We start from the raw sequence: 22,087 nt of genomic DNA, 5'->3' as shown, positions 1-22,087 counted from the left end.
GGTGGCAGTCGAGCCAGGTTATTACAGACCCTTTCAGTCCTGAAGAGCACATAATTACCACAGGCAAAACAGCCATACAGCTCTCTTACCGTAAATCCCCGCTGCCACAGCCAGCGGTTTTCATATGGCAGCAGAGTGGCGACAAGCACACTTCACATTTCAGCGTTTGATTAATTTTTGAAACACTGGATTGAGTTGTTTTTGTGTTGTTTATGAGTACAAATTATGTGACGGTATATTAATATAGGTTTTTTTCTTCAACTACAGGTTCTTTTATGCCTTGGGGTAGGGCTGCACGATAAATCGCATGCGATATTTAACGCGCATCTTGTCAGTAAAGCCGGTTCTTTAATCAGCGGTAAATCTCCATCACGTGCGGGCTTTCACATGGACCTTCAGCATTAACTACACAGAGCCGTTGTTCACCGACAAGCTGCGCAAAACATGCGCAAAATATGATCGTGGTTTTGCGCAGTTTGTCAGTGAACAACGGCTCTGTGTAGTTAATGCTGCTCCATGTGAAAGCCCGCAGGTGATGGAGATTTACCGCTGATTAAAGAACCGGCTTTACTGACAAGATGCGCGATTTATCGTGCAGCCCTACCTTGGGGGAATTTTTTATTATAAGGTTTTTCTTCTTTTTTAAATGTCTTGTCAAGATTAAAAAATATAAAAATCCAACATAAAAATATTAATAATTATTACACGTATAAAACTGAATTTAAAAAGGGGGTTAATTAAACATAAGCCATTATAATCTTTATTGTGTGAAAATAATGAATAATTTATGAATGTCCCTCAGTTGCAGTATCATTTCTATTACAACCAGCTAATATTATCAACAGTTGGATAAACATGATGTGTGATGAAAAATAATAGGTAATAAATATCACATATAATACAACGTATGTGAACATATGATTTAATTATAATACATGACGCACTAGTTATGAAAATAGCCTTCTGAAAAGGCAAGATTAAAAAAATACTTTAACTGAGATGTGATGAAAATGATATTGTGGTGAATGATTGCCTATTTATGATGTTTCAGGAAAGAAAAGAAAAATTACAGAATTGTTCTGTGATGCATGTATGCCCACTTTTATACATAGCTGATATGAAAAAGTGTTTTCTACTATCCTAATTGAAGAAACACCCGTATCTGAGGCAGGAATAGCTTGTGTTGTACCTGCATTAACTGCAAGAGTGTGTTATGTACAGCACACACATGCCCTATTCTAACTTTATTTCCTGCCATTGTCTTGAATGTAGCAGTAAGGTTATGTTTCCAGACCCTTATCCATATATTTCTGGTTATATTTTCACTTGAATGACCTTGGACATTCATTTCAATTCCAGACATCTTGTAATCTGCCTTTCCCTGCTTTGCATGCTGGGTTGTAGCTCTTCACTGCCTAATTAACTTGCTGTTTAACATGGATGTAGCCTGTGCTGTATTCACTTAATGTGCTTATGGTGCAGCTTATTGTGCTATTAGCCTCTAAATATACAGAATACTATGTGTCTTATTTGTGTGCTAGAAAACAGTGATAATTATATGTAAATAGCAAATGCTATTTTTGTTATATAAAATATGATGGCATGTGTCTGAATATATGAAATATGTGTACTACTTTTCTGCTACAAACTAGAACAACAGTATGTCAAATGAGTAGGATATTTATTTACTACCTATTCAGGATACAGTATCCAGTGATACTCTGTTAGAAAGTTGTTCCTTATGGTTAAATTGTTTAATAGCTATAAATTCTTTTCATGGTTTTTGTCCTTGTCTAATGTTGCTTTATCACATACTGTACATATGGCATTCCCACAAGGTGACTGGATATGTTCATTCATCTACTTCACAATTTTCACCACTGACACTTTAAATTAACATGCACTCTTGAGCATGTACATGCATAGTATCCTTACCTGTGCTGTAAAGCGTTTCTTCTGACTTTTCACGTCAGATAAAATGTGGGAAAAGTCACAAATATAGCTCATATGTGTTGCATCGCATATTCCACCAAAGAAATGTAAAATGTGTCAGCAATCTAGACCAGACCCGTTTTTTGGCATCACGTCGGTGTGGTTGATTAAGAGAGTGGCCCCATGATCCTGCCGCCCACTGTCTCGCAGTAACGGTTGCATGAAGTAGCTGGCAGGGGGCTTGTCCAGACATTACTGTGCTCACTGTGGACATAATGAACTCATAATGGGGAATCATACCCAACCATGTCCCATTAAGCATCTCAGTCCTGCTCATTCATCCTCAACCACTGGAATCCTAATGACAGATCCTCTCTATTACAAACCCCACTCCTTTCCTCATCAAACAACACAAAGGCTGAACATTTCCTCAGTTCCAGCTGAGCATGTAGCCTTGATACGTTCACAGGGGCTGACAGTGGCAGGGAAATGTTTTTGGCACTAAGATGACCCCCCCCAGACAAGAAATCCAGAGTTTGTTTGGGGGATAGACGTAAGCAGGCACAACATATGTCAGCACAAATCTAACCGAAGGATCATGTCACATCAAGGTGCGAGAAGAACCTCTTTATGTCGTGCCCTCCTCAACTCAAAACTGACAGACACGCTCCCCGCTGTAACGGCACAATGCATCAGGTGTGATGTCCTCACCACTTCTCGTTGTCTTATTTTCTCTTTTAGGAATGAGGGAACATCCTCCCATTTCTGTCTGCGAGCTAGCAGACCACATTGAGCGACTCAAGGCCAACGATGCCCTTCGATTTTCCCAGGAGTATGAGGTAGGACAATAGCTAAACTTATTCAACTGGTGCAGCTGGATTAATTATAGGGGTTGCTAGGACAGGGGTTGCGAATCCTGCTTTTGGAGGACCAGAAGTTTAGCTTCAGTGACATTCACACAATCAAGAATGTTCAGGGTTACTTGAAAATAACAGGCAGTTGTGTTGGAGCAAGGTTGGAACTGAAGTCTGAATGAAGGTGGTCCTTCAGGAGCAATGTTGGATACCTACATAGTTTAGGGGTGCCCAATCCTGTTTCTGGAGAGCTACCCTTCTGCTAAGTTCAGATCCAACTCTAATGAAACGCATCTGAACCAGCTAATTAAGATCTTCGGAAACAGAGCAGAGTTGAACCTGAACTCTGCAGGAAGGTAGATCTCCAAGAACAGGATTGGGCACCCCGGGTTTACTGTTTTTATCCTCTGCCCTGCTTAAAGCTATCTTTGAGCTACAATATCCAGATGTATCAGGTGGAAGGTCACTATCTGCACTGCTCCTTTGCATAAAGTTGAGCTTTTCACTCATGTTTCCAGAAATCGCCAGCTCTCATTGAAAATGAATGGTATTTTGTCACTTCGCCGCAAAGAAAAATTGTGCAAATTTGTACCTTTAGGGGTACAACAGCTTGTTATTGCAGGGACACATTTGTACCTTAATTACTGCTTAAGGGTTCATAGTAGTACCTTAAGACTGCTGAAGTACTAATATGCACCTTTTAGGACTAGAAATGGCAGAAAGCTTTTTGAGAGTACTGCCCTAGTGACAAGCTGTTGTACCCCAAAGGTACAATTTTTGTCCATTTTTTTTGACAGTGTTGAAGCTTGTCGCTACCAGAGTGATTTTATTTTAAGAGTTCATTTTCGGCAGAAACTCAAAAAAAATAAATAAACTGGAGGGGGTCCGTTCTTTGACCTTATTTGGTATTTTAATTTTGTTTCTTTTGTTTGATTGCTGTGTCTTGTCTGTCTTTTGAACCATTTTCTCACATACTTTTCTCACTTTGGTGTTGTCTAATAGATTCTCCTGCCATCAACACTTAGAGCACCCACATCCGGTGTTATGGCAGCTTCTCACGCTTACCTCTCCCAGACAGGCAGATGTTAATTTTCTCATGATCTCTCTCTAGAAATCTTCAATACACACAAAAGCCTTGTCACTTATTCCTGATGTTGAGAAAAAAGCCTGTTAAACCTTTTTCTCAGAGCGATATTTAACATGACTGTCAGTCGTCACCCTAAAGGTGTGGAATTATTTAATTAAAAGATCAGACACTGTTGGCCCAGTTGGTTTTGGTGAGACAAACACTTGGTGAGGATGTATTCACAGATTTGTCTTAACTAATGCAAGAGACCCATTAGAGATGTTTACGAGCAAAGAAGTTGTCGATTTGCAAGCATCACACATGTTTCTTTCTTTCATCTGTTCCTTTGCTCTTCTTGTCTCACTTCGGTCTCTTTTTTTCCAATCACAGTTGTATTTATAGTAAAACTGCAATTAAAACTTCACTCCAACCAACGAAACACTCTTTTCTGTAATTACACACGTGTCTGTGAAAACAAAAAAAACATAAAATACGACAAGGATTGTGTCTTTTTATAGACCTCCTTTTATTCATTCCTCTCTACAGACATTTAGTGACACTTTGAGGGACGGGTCGAGCTGTTTCAGCAACCATATGTGACAAATCTCTCCTCCCTCCGATGCGTTTGTGGTTTTCACCACACAAGCCCTCCATAGCCAGGCGGTGCTCACAACCTGCTCTTGGCATGTCGTGATGTCATGTCCTCCTGTCAAGGAAGGCCCCCTCTCAAGGGGACAGATGGTTCCGCTTGGGCCAATGGGAGTAGCCTAGTCCAGCCAGCATGAGCAAGGCAGTGGGACACCAGCACAGTTTATTGGCTCCGTGCTCTGCTTGATGCATCCGTTGCCCGGTTTCATTGTTTTGCATACTTATTTCTACCAAAGATACTCAACTTCTTGTTCCCTCTGCCTTGTAATCAGTTGCTACTTGCTTTTGACAAAACTGTCACCACACCATAGAGCTGATCTTTACAGAAAACCAGTATGACAACCAGATGTACGTACTTATATAACCCAATAGTCAGTTGTTTTTGAAAGATTTACACTGCATAAACAAGAACCAGAATTTGAATTGAGAGGTGTCCAAAAAAATTGTCCTTGGCTTTTGAAGTGCTCTGTGTCACTCCTCAACTTGACTGGTGGCAATAGCAATAGCTAACACTCCCATCAGACACTGATTTTTACCAGTAACGAGCTTATGTTTGTCAACCCACTAGAGCCGAAGCTTTTTATAGGAGCCAGCGCTCACCTCCCACCGCTATCATTATCCGCATCTCTCAAGCTTGTCATCTCATGTAGTGACAGCTCATATTTGTTCCCCTTGTTTGCCGAGCACTGCCAGTCAGCATTCCAGCTGTCTTATTCACACATTACCTGTACTTGCGCGCGAAAGCTTATGGCAAAGTAAATGTTCCTCCAAGATGCTTGCTGATAAACTGGCAGAGAAACACTTAGCACGTCAGATAATTCAATGTGGCAGTTTGTTTATATTGAGCGCTGAGTTACTGTTTACTTTTGAGCATTACATCATATGTGGAAATTTCAAAACCAGTTATGTTTTGAAGAGAGTGCTTTATGGCTGTTTACAGAGGCATCGAAAACAAGCACATAAGTTTGAAAGGATCCGAGGAGGCTGATGTTATCCCAAATCCAGTGAAAGGTGTGGAGGTTGATGGACACTGAGTCAACCAGAGCCTTGTCCAGAACAGGCAGATCAATGCTGAATAACAAGAGACCCCATGACATTATTGACTGGCCGAGCAAGCTGCTGCATATTGCTGTCGATCAGTGCTCCGATACGACCCAGTGTCATTTGAGCCGAGGAGATCTGTGACTTGAGAAGGAAAGGGAGAGAGTGCCACCCCACCTCTAGCCCCTTGAGTTGAGCCCCTCTGAAGTCAGAATGAGGAATCCAGTATTCAGCTCCATGCAGATTGCATCTTTCATTTCTTGCTGAAATTGTACATTTTATTAATTTGACTGATGCTTTATTTATTTATCAGTATGTGTGCTTCCTGGGAATTAAACACATGACTTCTTAGTGTTTCTAACATCATGTTTCATTTGAGCCAAAGGAACATCAACTTTATTATTATTAATACCAATTCTGTCTCAGCCTTTTCATATGCAAGTTGTAAATTTTCTGCTTCCCTTTTGTGAGTTCTGTTATAGCTGTGAATTTGGAATGTAAAAACATACTAGAGGAAGAAAGTGTGAGCAGACAAGTCAATTCTTCCCTTTATTTTAAATTCTAAACATCCTAAAATGCAGTGAATGATTGTGCCATCAAAACAACCAGCCACAACCACAATTACTTGATAAAGGTCATTTATTTTATATTTAAATTTAATACATTTATGTATTTTATTTATTGTATTTTATTATGTGCCCTCCAGAAGCTTGCATTCTGCAAGAGAACAGTAGCATTCTCTATTCTTTTCTATTATATCTACTTCTTTTCTTTTTAATTATTATAAAATAATAATAACTTGACCCTTAACACTATTCTATCTCTTTTCTATCTACTTTTTTTTCTTTTTATTTATTATTTAAAAAAAAAAAAACACCTCACTATGTGTACTGCATTAGACTAACCGGGAATTGTCACAGCAATTATATATTGTTGCTCTTTTGTTGTTTTGATTGCTTCTATTACCCTAATTTATAAGTCGCTTTGGATAAATCTGTCTGCTAAATGATTAAATGAAAATGTAAATGTAAATGTATTTATCTGTTTGTTTGTTGTTACCAGTGTATACATTAGTGTGTAGATACAATTTGAATTTTTATCCAAGTTCTAGTGTTTTTAAGTGCATTGATAGCAATGAATTGTTGTGCCATCAAGATTACTTAATAAAGGTTATTTGTTTATTTATGTTTCACCATAGATATCTAACTGTAGATGCAGTTGGATGATGACTATTAAATGTTTGCAACATTAACAACAATAGTTTATTAAATCAACAATGATTTATCCCATTTGTTTTTTTGTTTTTTTACAGTGGACCATCCTCCTTACCTTATAATATCTCTAATAATACATTTTAATGGCTGTAACTTGACATGACCCCTCAAACATTTGTACATTGCAGACAACTGACCTCTTTTAAATGTCTGTTACCCATTCAGGGCATCACCTCATGCATGCAGCCAGTGATATATGCAGGCTCCAGATGTGTTCATCTGTCCTCTCTCTTTAGAGCTTCCTGTCTGTCTCCATAAATCCACACTCTCCCTGTTGGGTCTGCTATTCCTCAGCCATTGCTCTTCCCTCTTCGCTCCTGTCAGCGGGCACAAAATCAAGCGCAGGCATGAAGTCAACATGGACACCAGTAATCCATTAGTCCGGGCCGAGCGTTTGAACGCTCCCTCCTCTCAGCGTAATCTTTAGCATCAAAGCCATATGCCCCGATGAGCTCAGGTACAGACGTACCGAGTCAGTGGTACTATTATTGGAGCCCCCTGCAGTGATCATGTTTGAATTATGGTGTCAGTGAGCACTAAGCCATCTGTTGGTTGCCTGTGATAATACAGCAGATGAACTTGCTGTTATTACAGGTCAGATGATCACTAGTAAGGGAACAGAACTGCAATATACCCACAAAGGGATCTAAATTACCACTCTTGAGCTTTGCCAGTCCATCAGTTCTAACAACCCCTGGTGGCAAAGTCAGTTCTGGTTCTTGCGGGTCTCTGTTCAAAACGTCAGGTTGCTATAGAAACAAAGCCTCTCTTGCTGAAGTGATGCTAGTTCAAATTTACCCCTGCGGCACTCTGTGGTATCAAGCTTCAAACAAGGTGCCTCAAAAGACTGAACAGATTTCTCTCTTTCTCCCCCCTCCTTCTCTTTGTCCTCTCATCTTTCCCCTGCAGTCCGTTGATCCAGGCCAGCAGTTCACATGGGAGAACTCCAACTTGGAGGTCAACAAGCCAAAGAACCGTTATGCCAACGTTATTGCTTACGACCACTCGAGAGTTGTTCTCACCCCTGTGGACGGTAAAAGTCAAACAAACGTGTTGACCTTTAACATTTCATTGTGGTGACAGATGTGTGTATGTTTAGGGGAAGCATGCAATTAGCACAAATAGTGGCATAAGTGGGCCACCAGTGAATTGTTGTCTCACTCTATAGGTGTTCCAGGCAGCGACTACATCAATGCCAACTACATTGATGGTTACCGTAAGCAGAATGCCTACATTGCCACGCAGGGCCCTCTGCCTGAGACTCTGAGCGACTTCTGGAGGATGGTTTGGGAGCAGAGAGCCAGTACCATCGTCATGATGACCAGACTGGAAGAGAAGTCCAGGGTGAGTACCAGGGGCATAGAAAAGTTTAGACACAGTATTAAACATCAGCTAAGTTCAAAACTAGTACTAGTAGTTTAGTATGAGTACTAGTACTAGTAGCTTACTAGTAGTAAGTTCAAAACTAATAGTTACTGTATGTGATTTAACTTTTACTTAATAGTTCCCTCACTTATTTTTAATCAATTTATTATTTTATTTTAATGTAATATTCATTTTTATTTATAATATGTAATACTAAATGTTATATTGAAATATGACATTATTGAATGAGTTCTATTTCATATATGAATTAGAATATTTACTAAATTTGAAATGTTTCATATTTGATGTATAGTATTTATTACATCATTTGAAATATTCATTGCAAAAAATAGTCACACACTGTATTCACAATAACTTTAAAAAAAATGAAAATCAAAAAGTATTTTTGTAAAAATCTGTATTAAAAAAAATCTTGATTCTGTTTTGTAGTGCTAGTTGTTGTTTTTTTTACACTACTATTCAGAAGTTACAGTAGGTAAAGTTATTATTATTATTTTTTTTTTTTTTAAGATTTATTTTTGTCGTTTTCACCTTTATTACGATGTGACAGATCAGAACTGACAGGAAGCGAAGTGGGAGAGAGGTAGGGGGGTGGGATTGGGAAAGTTCCTCGAGTCGGGATTTGAACTCGAGACGCCCATAGTTCTATGGTGCTGTATGTCAGTGCGCTGCCCACAAGGCTATCTGCGCCGAATAGGTTTTATTTTTTTATGTATTTGAATAAAGTCATTTATGCTCACAGGCTAAAGATTCTGGGGGGAAAAAAAGAGTAATATTACAATTATTAGTAGTAAAATATTATTACAATTTAAAATATGTTTTCTGTTTTGATATACTTTAAAATGTAATTCTTTCCTGAGATGGCAGAGATTAATTTTTACCAGCCATTACTTAGGGTTCTTTGATGAACAACAGTTAGGAGAACAGCATTTATTTTAAAAAGTAATGTAATGTAAGATTTTTTTTTCTTACATAGAAAAGGCATAATTTTATGAAAGTCCCAGCCAAATAAATGTATTCATTTCTTAAAGAAATAAAAGAAGTGTCGATTGATAGTGTAAGTACAGAGTACATAAAACTCTATTTACAAAGAACACACTTTCTTTGCCCTGAGGTTCCCTCCAAAATAGTAGTATAGTAGTAGAGTTCCTATCCAACCTCACAAAATATAGTAATAAAATAAAAGACAAAATACCATTGCCATCCTTTTTGTTGGATGACACAGTACAATGGTTCACAACTCTCTTCGTGCTATAAAACATCCGTCTGTGCTTGGCACTAAAGGGACCTGCGTTTCTATCGAGTCCAATCACTACGTGGGCTTTTAGTGCGCTGTTGTGCTGGGCGCAGCAACAGGCCAGTGGCACCCAGAGTTGGTGAGAGCGAGTCTGTTGACTAGTCTTCTGTTCGGCTCAAATGTCATATCTGACAGTAGATAACCTGTAATTCCTCCCCCTGGAGAATGCGTGCACTCAGGTTTTTGTTGATGGATGGGAGGTCAGATGGGAGCTAAAGGCTTATAGAGAAAGAGACATGTGTTGGCAGAGCTAGCGTGGTAAATGAGTGGGATTTGGCAAGGCTGTGGACCTATAAAGCATTACTTCATAGGTAAAGGGCGTCCCCAAGCCCTGTGATGAAAACCTCCAGCAGAGACAGAACAACTTTCCTAGTTTCACTGCTGACAGGACCTACCTTGAAGAAGAAATGAACTCTACGTCATTTTTTCTTGGTCTTTGTCTGGAGTTGATGATTGAACGCTATACAAAACACACCATTTGAAGAGATTTCTACCGCTTTTGTCTAATTTTAAATGATATTTGGATGCACTCTACTTTGTTGTTAATAGGAGTTGTCCTCACTTCAAAAATAAGCTTTGTCCTTGTGAATTATTGGGTGCAGGTGGCACACACCTTTGTCATAACTCAGTAATTTCAATACTATAATGAAATTAGGTAAATATTCACCATTCAAATGTGAACTGTGTATGCTTGTGTAAAGCTGTATAAATATAAGCCCTAGTAATAAGGAAATCAGTACAGTTGGCTGATATATTGAATATTCACAGTATATTGACAATAATTTTGCTGGTGATATAAAAAAAAAAAACATTATTCATGTGTTTTTATATTTTTAAGTTATATTCACATTATTATAATTGATTATTATTATTATTATTACAACAGTCTTGCAATTAAGTACGAGTGTAAATATAGGGATGTTTTATAGTGTCAGGCTTTTTTGAAGAAGAAGAAAGTCTCTTATGTTCATCAAGACTACATGTATTTGATCAAAAATACTGTAAAATAGCACTATTGTGAAATATTATTGCAAAAAAAAAACAAAAAAAACGGTTTGGTATTTTGGTACATTTTCAAACATAATTTATTTTTGTGCTGACAAAGTCGAATTTTTAGCAGCCATTACTCCTGTCTTCAGTGTCACATGATCCTTTAGAAATTCAAATATGCTGATTTGGTGCTTAAAAAACATTTCTGACATTTTCAATGTTGTGCTTACATTTTCATTGTTGTCCTCTTAAACAGGTCAAGTGTGACCAGTATTGGCCCATTCGTGGCACAGAGACTTACGGAATGATCCAAGTGACCATGCTTGACGCTGTTGAGTTGGCAACTTACAGTGTGCGCACCTTTGCCCTTTACAAGGTAAAAAGTTGCTTGCCTTTTCCTCTCATATAGTAAGTTTCCGCATTTTCAGCCATCTAACCTCCTTTCTCCCACTTTGCTCAAACAGAATGGCTCTAGCGAGAAACGCGAGATCAGGCAGTTCCAGTTCATGGCCTGGCCAGACCACGGAGTGCCTGAATACCCCACCCCCATCCTAGCCTTCCTGCGCAGGGTCAAAGCCTGCAACCCTCCTGATGCTGGACCCATGGTAGTGCACTGCAGGTTAGCGCCGGTCCCCAGTCTTTCATTTACTGCTGACCTTTTCACTTATAAAACTCTCTTGTAAAGTGAACAGTTGTAGGTTTGCTTGGTGGAACTGGCAGAAAAGGTTAGGTTTCAAATGTTTTATGGCTGTCTAGTGAAAACATCTATTTAAAGTGAATATTAGATGGAATATTTCCATTATATTCCATACAACTTTGGAATATAATAGAAATATTTATATATGTAATTCATTTGATTCATTTGTTCAGTATATGATTTAATTTATTTATTTAAAAATCTTATCAATTGGCACTCTTAGTATTAGAACCTAGTTTGTTTGTAGTGTAACCAGTTTGTCTATCTCAGTGCTGGAGTGGGCCGCACGGGCTGCTTCATAGTTATTGACGCCATGCTGGAGCGGATGAAACATGAGAAGACGGTAGACATTTATGGCCATGTCACATGCATGAGAGCCCAGAGGAACTACATGGTGCAAACGGAGGACCAGTACATCTTCATCCACGAGGCCTTGCTGGAGGCCGCCACCTGTGGAAACACAGAGGTCCCTGCACGAAACCTCTATGCCCACATCCAGAAGCTCACCCAGCCACCGCTGGGAGAGACCGTCACAGCAATGGAGCTGGAGTTTAAGGTGACTACACATCACATGATCAAATGAATACTGTGTTATTGTCTTTAATGAAAACAAAATATAAAAAAATACCAGGTAGCTTCAGTGGCAGTTGCTTTTGTAACATTATCGTCGTGGCCTTTTCCGTTTCTGAACGTGGCAAATAGCACTGCACACATGATGAAATTTTGTTTAGAATACGTATAATTAGTATTATTTTAGCATCACTGATATGTTATTATTATACTATTATTACTATTAATTTATTCATGCTTTAAATGCATTTTTATTTTACATTTTGTTTTAATTTGGATTTTAGTTGAAATGCACATGAAATGTGAATCAGAATCCAAAGTTTAGGGTACTTATAAATCGAACAATCAGAATCTGGAATCAGACTGGATTTGTTCAGACTGACAAAAATTGGTGCATGTAAACAAATATAATGACTCAAACCTAATAAACGTTTTATTGAAAATGCTTTACTGTTCCATCTGTTAATAGTGCTGTTGGGATATAAGTGAATCCTGGTAAAACTAGGATGCTCAACTCAGAGCGGATTCTAGAAGTAGAAACAGCATCTGGCGCAAAGATCGGAGTGGGTACCCAGTACAGACAGAGCTTGTAGTAGAGCCAACGGTCTCTATGCGCTCTCTGCTGATGTCCATCTGTGCTTTCTCTGCCCCGCTGCCAGTCACGCCCTCGCTTTCCCAGTCAGACCGTTATGCCCGCACCCCTCTGTACTGCTGCAGAGCTCACCTTCAATTTACAATCACAACAGACACGCTTTTAGTGTCGTTTTGCTCTATAGGTCACAGCTCCCCCACATTTAAAAAATATTCTGTTTCAGACCGTTTTCCACTATGTTTCTGCCAGCTTGTTTACGCTCAAGCACTCTGAACCCAACACTGTTTCCACAGAGACTCGCCAACTCCAAAGCCCACACTTCTCGATTCATCAGCGCAAACCTGCCCTGCAACAAGTTCAAGAACCGGCTCGTCAATATCATGCCTTTTGAGTCCACACGGGTGTCCCTGCAGCCAATTCGAGGAGTGGAGGGGTCTGACTACATCAATGCCAGCTGCATCGATGGATACAGGTAGCTGCCCGTGCCAAACCGTTACAGAAACATGGAGGAGCATGTTTGCTTTAATTCTCAAGGTTTAGATTAAATGTTTGTTTTTTTTCAAGCAGCTGCTATAAACATATTTGTTAGAGCCATTCAAGATTCTGTCAGTTGTGGATCTAAAAAGAAAAAAACTGACTGCACACACAGTTGCGTTGCATTATGAATTGCTCTCTCCGACACATTTCAACGAATCATGAATCAGAGCTTGCTTGCTTCTGTGTTTCCTGGTACAAAAATAGATCCAGGGCTCAAAATTGAATAATTTTCACACCTGCATGCAAGTTAATTTGAGAACATGCACCATTCAATTGTTTCTTACCAACCATGAAATGTATTTTGCATTATTTTTAATAACATTATATATTATATTTTATTTTTCATACATCAGTGGTTCAACCGTAATTTTACAAAGCTACGAGAATACTATTTGTGCCCAAAGAAAACAAAAACAACGACTTTTGGAGAGTAGCACCGTACACGAATATGCTGTTTACATTGACAGAATTTTCATTTTTGGGTGAACTATCCCTTTAAGAGGCATAAATTAACATTTGTCAAGTGCATTATGTGAGCAAAAATTAGTTTAAATATTGGTGAGTAAATAACACATGCCAATTGGGTGGTTAAAGGGATAGTTCACCCAAAAATGAAAATTCTGTCATTAATTACTCACCCTCATGTCGTTCCAAACCTGTAAGACCTTCGTTCATCTTCAGAACACAAATTAAGATATTTTTTATGGAATCTGAGAGCTCTCTGACCCTCTCATAGACAGCAACGCAACTGTAATGTTCCCAGGTCCGGAAACGTAGCAAGGACATCGGTAAAACAGTCCATGTGACATCAGTGAATACGAGAATACATTTTGAGCGCGAAGAAAACAAAAATAACATAATTTATTCAATAATTCTTCTCCCCCGAGTTACGTCTTCTGCCATTTTGGAGAGTACCCAAGACCGTAATCGACGTAATCAGTGTCATTTATGTTCGTCGCGGGGGAAAGTGCGCGCATGAACGTAATCTGTGTAACCAGCGTTTTTTACTTTTACTTTTTTTGCTTTACGGTAAAGCATGCGTATGCGTTGAGATACTCTCTAAAATGGCGGAAGATGGTAACTCGGGGGGGAAGAACTGTTGAATAAAGTCTCTTTTTTTTTCTTTGCGCACAAAAGGTATTCTCGTAGCTTCGCAAAACTGAAGTTGAACCACTGATGTCACATGGACTGTTTTACCGATGTCCTTACTACGTTTCTGGACCTGAGAACATTACAGTTGCATTGCTGTCTATGGAGGGTCAGAGAGCTCTCACATTTCATCAAAAATATCTTAATTTGTGTTCTGAAGATGAATGAAGGTCTTACGGGTTTAGAACGACATGAGGGTGAGTAATTAATGACAGAATTTTCATTTTGGGGTGAACTATCCCTTTAATCTATCTCTAAATAAATCCAGTGGTTTTGATCAGTAGATTTCTTGCCTACTTCTCGTTCCTCCTGTTCTGTTTTCATCAGGCGTCAAGACTCATTCTCATACGTGGTAAATGAGATGATCCATAACTCTCTTTTTTTCTTCACTGCAATATTCCCCTCTAAACAATGAGCAGCACAGTGTAGTCTGTCTACACATTTTCAGCCTTCACATATTTTGTTGCCTTACTCTGTCTGACAGCTGTTTATTGAATTACAAAAGGAGGCGCTCTCAATGGGGTGAACGCTTGAGAAAATCAGAGAAGAAAAAGCGAGAGAGAAAAGGCCAATCGTGTTTGCCGTAAAAAGAAGCGTGGGCACGAAATGTCACAGAGTCTGTGAAGAAAATGTCTAGGGGCTTGATACATCAGCTCCTCTCGTTTGAATTAAAACTTAATGAGAGCTACTCTGGAGGAGCTCAACCTGTGCCAATACGTAATTGAAACCAGTCTTATTTCTAAAACCAGATGAGCTTCAAAAGCGATTCTTCAGTCACGTCTTCCTCTTTAGCCGAGCCTCTGGGTCTGTCCGCTCTGCGACTTGTTGTCTTGTCAAAAACCAGCAATTAAGTCGCTTTTAAACAGCACGTTAATGTGATAAGCACAGAAACATGCTTGACCTTCTTACTAGTTTACAAAGAGCAATACGTCATTAGAGCTGTTTTTGTGTCGGCCTTTATAACCGTTTTAGTGTTCGTGTTGCATTTTGTTTGATTGGGGGAAAATAACCTCCAAGGAAGAACTGCATGATTAATATAGAGGTAATTTGGCTTTGTCAAAGGCAGTATGTCCCTGACGTCTGCATTTGTGTTCTTCATAGCGACATATTTGTGTGTGTGTGTGTGTGTGTGTTCTGGAATGAGTGGTCGAGGGAGGGAGGGGGTCTCTCGTTCTTCTTTGCTCTTCATTCTGGCTCGTCTCTCCCCATCTCTCCTCTCTTCTTCTCTGCCGTCTCTTTATTTGTCAGAACAAGGCCCTGAACAGACTTTAATCTCCCAGTTCCATGTTATTGCCTCGCCTGCAGCACCTTCATTAGTTGCTAACCCGCGGCACTGTTTGTATGAGACAGTGATGTGTGTGCCATGTGCACATTGATTGCCCAAGCTGCTGTAGCAAAGTACGCTGCTGTCACCCAGTGGCCATGTTAATAAAACAACCAAAATATATATATATGGGTAGAACAGCAGATTATAGTATATGGATTCACAATCGACTTGTCATTTTTAAGTGATTGTTTGGCAACTTCTTCCAGCCGCTAAATTAGACCTCCACCATTCCTTCAACAAAACGCCCTCTCTACAAAACCCCGCCCTCCAAAAATGTGTCAGCAAACCTGAATGTGGAAGATGATTGATAGGCAGAGAACATTTCTGATTGGCTAAAAAGGGTGGTTGCTCCCTCTTTTTTTTTTTACTGTTATGAGTTTAAAGCTGTCACAGGGACTTTTTTCACAGAGGTGTGATTTGTTTACAACACTAACTTTATTGATATCTGTGAGGTAGTCGGACATATTATATTTATTTATTTTATTTATTTAGTCATTTAGCAGACGCTTTTATCCAAAGTGACTTACAAATGAGGACAACAGAAGCAATCAATTGTAGTATTAAAACAACTAAAAACAGATCCAAAACTAAAAGCTAAAACTTTATAAATACTACTAATACACATTTTAAAAATAAAGAAATTAAATAAAAAAATTAAAATTATATGACATATTATAAAGAAAAAAAGCTTAGATTCTTAGTAATATATAAATTTCAGTTGCAGCTATTAATAGGGTAACTGACCAATATTCAACAAGAAAATATATATTAAACAAAATCTACAATAAAAAAAAATGTTCAATGAAAATTATTTCAAAATTATTGCTTTGGCAACTAACTGAAATAAAATCAGTTTATTTACTAAAATTACTAAAACTTCTAAAGAAATAAAAGCTACAAATAAAATACATTTTAAAAAGTAAAAAAAGTCCAAGCAAATAGAAATATTTAAAAATCAATACAAATTACAAAAGCTTATTACAAAATTTCTAAAACTGAAACTAAAATTGAAATGTTAACATTTAGTCATTTAGCAGACGCTTTTATCCAAAGCGACTTACAAATGAGGACAATAGAAGCTCTTATACTCTAATAGTATATAACTAATAATACTAAAAGAACACTAATTAGGACTCTGCAGTACATTAGAAAAAAAAAAAACAAGACCGAATCCACTAGTTGATTACCAACCAATTCATTTTATCTTACAATTAAGGCGCCTGTTTTGCCTCAAGGTCTCAAAAGATGTTTTTGTGTGTCCACAGACAGCAGAAGGCCTATATTGCCACTCAGGGCCCTCTAGCGGAGACCACTGAGGACTTCTGGAGGATGTTATGGGAGCACAATTCCACTATTGTAGTGATGCTGACCAAACTCAGAGAGATGGGACGGGTAAGAGCACCTTCCTCCCTTTAACTCACATCCTGGTGTTTTAAATCCTGGAGATTTACTCATACTTTTCCACATCCTGCAGGAGAAGTGTCATCAGTACTGGCCAGCTGAGCGCTCGGCCCGCTATCAGTACTTCGTGGTGGATCCCATGGCTGAGTACAACATGCCCCAGTACATCCTGCGAGAGTTTAAAGTCACAGATGCCAGGGTACGTGCATCTATCTCCTGCAGGAATCTGCCAGAGGAGGGTTTTTTGTGTTTGTTTTTTCATGTGAATGTCACTCAGGATGGTACTTGAGGGCACCGCTGGGGTGTGTTAGCAATCTGTTGCTGGCGGCGGATGTTTCACTCCAACACGGTGCTCTCACATCCTGCGGCTCGCTTTGGACTTCAGAGCTTTCTGGCGGCTATAAATAGTACCAAGGTTATGAATAAGCTTGTAGCTAAATCGTGCACACACGGTCATACAGTGAGCATATGGACAGAGGCTCCCTGCTGCAGAGGCATCCAGCTGTTGTGTGCGTATGTGAGAGTGAAACCAGCAGCCTAATAAAACGTTAATTCTTTATTCTCTTTAGGACGGTCAATCTAGAACCATTCGGCAGTTCCAGTTCACTGATTGGCCAGAGCAAGGAGTGCCAAAAACTGGCGAGGGATTCATTGATTTCATTGGCCAAGTTCATAAAACTAAGGAGCAGTTTGGGCAGGATGGACCAATCACTGTGCACTGCAGGTATGCTGGTCGTGATCTAAATTCTGAATGCAAATGTGGACTGCAAAATATGTGAATGGATAATATACAGTCATCTGATCAGCAAATGATCCTCCTGAAGGTTTATTGAAGGTTTATTTTGTAATAATGACCAAAGGACTGCACATTATCCCACTTATTACACTGCTACTTACCACATAAACATTTTACATATTAAAAGTGGATGGATAAATTTAGTTCACAACATACTATTACACAAATTCTTTTAATTGCATAATTTTTAGTTGTAATATTAAATTATTAGTTTTATTTTATTTATTAAAAAATTATTTGGTGTATTTGGTGTAATGAAATGTGTTTGTGCGGTTTAAAGTTCAAAAAACACATTATTTTCCACATACTGTACATTATTGTTTCTCCTCTATGCCCCGCCTTTTTGAAACGCGTCGATTTTTACAAAGCTCATCGGTCTGAAAAGCGAGGTGTGCTCTGATTGGCCAGCTATCCAGTGCGTTGTGATTGGCTGAATACCTCAAGCATGTGACGGAAATGTTACGCCCCTCACCATACTGTTGATGATGTGTCCCGGCCGGAGCGACGAAACAAAAAACATGAAACCCAATTACAAATGAGGCATTTGTTGCATCCAGTGGGGACATGATTACTGATTATAATGGCTTATACTGTCTTTTTATGCGTTGCGTTGCATCGCGCCGCGTAAACATAAAACCATGTCTGCATTTGTGATCGAAGAAATTACAAACTACAAACGCTACTCTACACTGCCCAAAACTTGCGTTTGAATCATCAGTGGCAAATCCTTTAAATGAAAACGTACTTACAGTCTGTGAGTCAGAACAGCCGGCATTGTAGTCTACTCTTCCAGGATCAGGAAACAGTCCTCCATAAAATGTGCTGCACACATCTGGATATTTGGGTTAAACTGTTCTAGAACAGTGTTGTAAATACAACTTAACCACTGATTTCTAGTCGTGTCCTCTTTTGGAAGACCAAACAAAGTAGTTTCGCTTTCACAACGAGACACACGGCGGCCTAGCGTGAGCGGAAACCGCAGCCTAGCGTGAGCTGAGGCCGGGTTTAAAAAATTGTAAGTATATATTTTTATTGAATAATAAATGCACACTTTTTTTAATTGTATGATTTATTTTAATTTAAAAATCTGTAGAAAATTTGAATAAACAATTTTACTTTTTTTTTTACAATTTTTATATTTAAAAATGTTTAAAGTAATTATTTTTGTAATGTTTTAAATTATCAATAAGTAATGAGTAGTTCTTAATAATTTCTATTATTTTTCAAATTTATTAAATATAAAACATTTTTAATTGATACATTATATTTCATATTTTAATGTTTAGTAAATAAAGTTTGCACATTTTTACACATTATTTTTTCAACTAAACTAAATTTAATTTAATTTAATTTAATTTCTATCACAGCCTCACAAACTCCAGACACCCAGATTTAGTGCATTACACTCAAGACTGCAGTATTAAGTGTCACGCAGATCCTTCACCCTTGTGTAACAGGTGTTAAGTTAACAGATGCTGTTGTTTTTTAGTGCTGGAGTGGGAAGAACAGGTGTTTTCATTACTCTCAGTATTGTCCTGGAGAGGATGAGATATGAGGGTGTGGTGGATCTGTTCCAGACGGTTAAGACCCTGCGCACACAAAGGCCTGCCATGGTGCAAACAGAGGTACTGTCCTACTGCCCAAAAATTGTAATACCACTTGTCCAATATGCGGTTAAAGCTGCTGATTTAGGGCCAGTTTAACTAAACAGGGCAAATTCAATAAGGTCAGGCTCAAAAATAACTCTGTCCATGCCTTTTCAGCGATAATTCTTCACTGTGACAGTACTATTTTAACGGCAAAAGACGGTTTGCGCTGGCCCTTAGATTTAGGAGACTTAGAATTACGGATTACTAAAGTAGGTATCCAACAGCCTCCACGTTTTCTGATTACCAACATGCTAATGTTGTTTGTAGAGCCATTGGGGGGGAAAAAAACGGAAACAAAATAGTGTTATTTCTCAGGACACCTTTCACCTATTTCAGTGGTGTCTTCAAGGACGTTTCATGCATGGTGTCCCAAAAAGTAATTTACAGCAGCTTTAGCAGCAGTTGATATGGAGCATGAGCTCTTTGTCACCTACTCGGTGTTATTAGCTAAGGAGGCGATTGTTTCTCCCGCTGACACACGCTGGTTTTTCCCCTGCAGGACCAGTACCAGCTGTGCTACAGAGCCGCTTTGGAGTACCTGGGGAGCTTTGATCACTATGCAACGTAACCACTCCTGGACCACAGCCCTCTGGTACAACTCTTCAGGAGTGCACCAAGTGTTCCTTCTGAGCCACCGTTCCCCATCCTGTACAGAGATCTGGGGGTGGGAAGGGCAGGCTATCCAGTGGCTGGTTAACCAATCACAGTAGTCCATTATTGACTGGCACCAAGAGATTGCTTTAAGAAATATAGACAACTCTCTTTCAAGAAGCACCATCTAAAAAAAAAACTATATTCTTGTTTATCTTTAGCGTACGCCAACCCACACTACAGTTGAAGGCTACTGGTAGCACTAATTCTTCTTGTTTCTTTTTTTTTTCCTGTTTGACTTTTTTTTTGTTTTTTGTTTTTTTTTTTGAAAAAAACAAAAATCATGGTTATCATTTGTTATTATTTTTTAAAATTCAGTATGACAATATTGTTATTATTCTTATTTAGAATATTTGTGTTTTTTTAATCATCTTTTAACATCTTTTGTCTTAATGGCCTTTTCCGCGGGTCTACCTTTTCCTTAATTGGTACTGTTTTATTTTTATTTTCTTCATAATAGGTTATTTTAGCACAAGAACATGTATTTTTAACATGTTCCTGATACTAATACCAGAGAACCGCTGTTCTCTAAGCTGCTGATGGTTTGACTTTGTAACATGATTTTACTGTTGTTATTTTTTTTTCTTCGTTATGTATAATTGGTCTTATTGGGCTAAAATGAGCGGGTTCACTTTTGGAGAAGCCTTTAATGTTCTGTCTCTGTCTCAATGATAAAAGAAAAATCTCCAACTGCTAGACGTATGCATTTGGGTTAGTGGTATTAAATTAAGAAAAGCTTTTTGTAAGGGAAAGCAAATCAACTAACTAATAAAATCGGCACTGTACAGAACTCAGTAGGGGTTAAATGTGATTTGTGAGGAATACATTACGACCTTCTGATGGGAGCGCGTTCATCGTGAGGGACGTTACCGGGAACTGAACGCAATCTTAACGAAAAGTGCCCCTTGCACCCCGCTTCTCTGTGACATTTGAAGACCTGATATTGAAATGAGACCAATCGCCATTGGCACCTGTACAGTATAAACCACTCCCCCAAGGGAGAGTCAGCTCTGTTTAATCTAACTCTTCTTTTTATACAGAAATATATATATATACATAAATTTATAATTATTAATAAATATAAATACTATTATAGATACAGTATATAAACAGCTTCTGCTCTATTGTCCATAATTCTCTCAAAACGTAATCCTAGACTCTTCTTGATATACCAACATTGAGAAAATTACACGAGAGACTGCTGTGTGTGAATCTATTCATGGTACAAAAGTTATATCTACTGTATTATCTACGCACCCCAGGTATTTGGCGGTCTCCTCTGGTGGGGTGGGGCAGCACAAGTCAAATTAAAAACAATTCCTACAGGACGTCATTTCATGCCTGCTCGATTACAACCGGCATGTTAAAGGGAGACCTGGCCATACGTTCAGAATATGTTGGCAAGTTCATTTTTACCTTGTGAATGATTAGTGCTGTAGAGGTTCGATCTGTTGTATACACAGTCTGTTTTCTATTTGTTAATAAGAAGACTGGAATAAAAAATGTTGCAGGAAAAAAACTCGATGTAATAAAGTTCAGTAATTGGTTTTTGTACAAAATATTGTCTCTGTGTGTGTTTCTGGACTATACTCTGTGTGTTATTTGTTAGATGTTCGCTGACTTCATCAATCAACCCAATGCTTTCATAAAGCACTCGAATAACACTCCCTTAAGATCTCAGATATATGATGGCTTTAGCTGTAGTTATCCAGCAAGGAACAACATGTTCTTTGGCTTTCTGTCATACAGCATTTTGTGAAAAGCAAATAATATTCGGTCATTTCAAAACTACAGTCTTCTAGATACTCTGAATTAAAAGATGTGACCTCACACCGTCAGTCATGGATATTTAGTAACACTTTACAGTAAGGTTAGGCTAGTATATTAATTTATACACCCTGAAGTGTAATTTTACATTATCTTTACTGATTAATTGATTCTGAAAGTGAATGTGTCCAATAATGGGGTTAATGAGCAGTGTTGGGTTAGCTGCTTTAAAATCCTTAGCTTTCCAAGTTTAAAGGGGTCATATGATGCTGCTAAAAATAACATTATTTGGTGTAATGAAATGTGTTTATGCAGTTTAAGGGTCAAAAAACACTTTTTTTTCCCACATACTGTACATTATTGTTTCTCCTCTATTCCCCTGCCTTTCTGAAACGCGTCGATTTTTTCAAAGCTCATCGGTCTGAAAAGTGAGGTGTGCTCTGATTGGCCAGCTATCCAGTGC

The 22,087-nt window shown here is 38.5% G+C and overlaps 1 protein-coding gene across 11 annotated transcripts in view; it reads left to right on the top strand.

Annotated features, from left to right (window-relative positions):
• LOC107710549 (receptor-type tyrosine-protein phosphatase F) overlaps window positions 1-20,118 on the top strand; it is a 230,461-nt gene extending 210,343 nt beyond the window's left edge. For all 11 annotated transcript variants that reach the window (XM_016515345.1, XM_016515343.1, XM_016515342.1 and 8 more), the window contains 12 exons: window positions 2,674-2,771; window positions 7,725-7,848; window positions 7,984-8,159; window positions 10,745-10,864; window positions 10,953-11,107; window positions 11,456-11,741; window positions 12,641-12,819; window positions 16,626-16,752; window positions 16,835-16,960; window positions 17,331-17,485; window positions 19,047-19,182; window positions 19,706-20,118. In XM_016515345.1, coding sequence (XP_016370831.1) covers window positions 2,674-2,771; window positions 7,725-7,848; window positions 7,984-8,159; window positions 10,745-10,864; window positions 10,953-11,107; window positions 11,456-11,741; window positions 12,641-12,819; window positions 16,626-16,752; window positions 16,835-16,960; window positions 17,331-17,485; window positions 19,047-19,182; window positions 19,706-19,774 — 1,751 coding nt within the window. In that variant the 3' untranslated portion in view covers window positions 19,775-20,118. The remainder of the gene's footprint in view (window positions 1-2,673; window positions 2,772-7,724; window positions 7,849-7,983; window positions 8,160-10,744; window positions 10,865-10,952; window positions 11,108-11,455; window positions 11,742-12,640; window positions 12,820-16,625; window positions 16,753-16,834; window positions 16,961-17,330; window positions 17,486-19,046; window positions 19,183-19,705) is intronic.
• Window positions 20,119-22,087: the final 1,969 nt, after the last annotated feature.

This window comes from Sinocyclocheilus rhinocerous, unplaced genomic scaffold (genome assembly GCF_001515625.1).
Source record: "Sinocyclocheilus rhinocerous isolate Xijiao unplaced genomic scaffold, SAMN03320098_v1.1 scaffold957, whole genome shotgun sequence".
NCBI classification, from domain to species: Eukaryota; Metazoa; Chordata; class Actinopteri; order Cypriniformes; family Cyprinidae; genus Sinocyclocheilus; species Sinocyclocheilus rhinocerous.
This window is presented reverse-complemented; position numbering and strand designations above follow the sequence as displayed.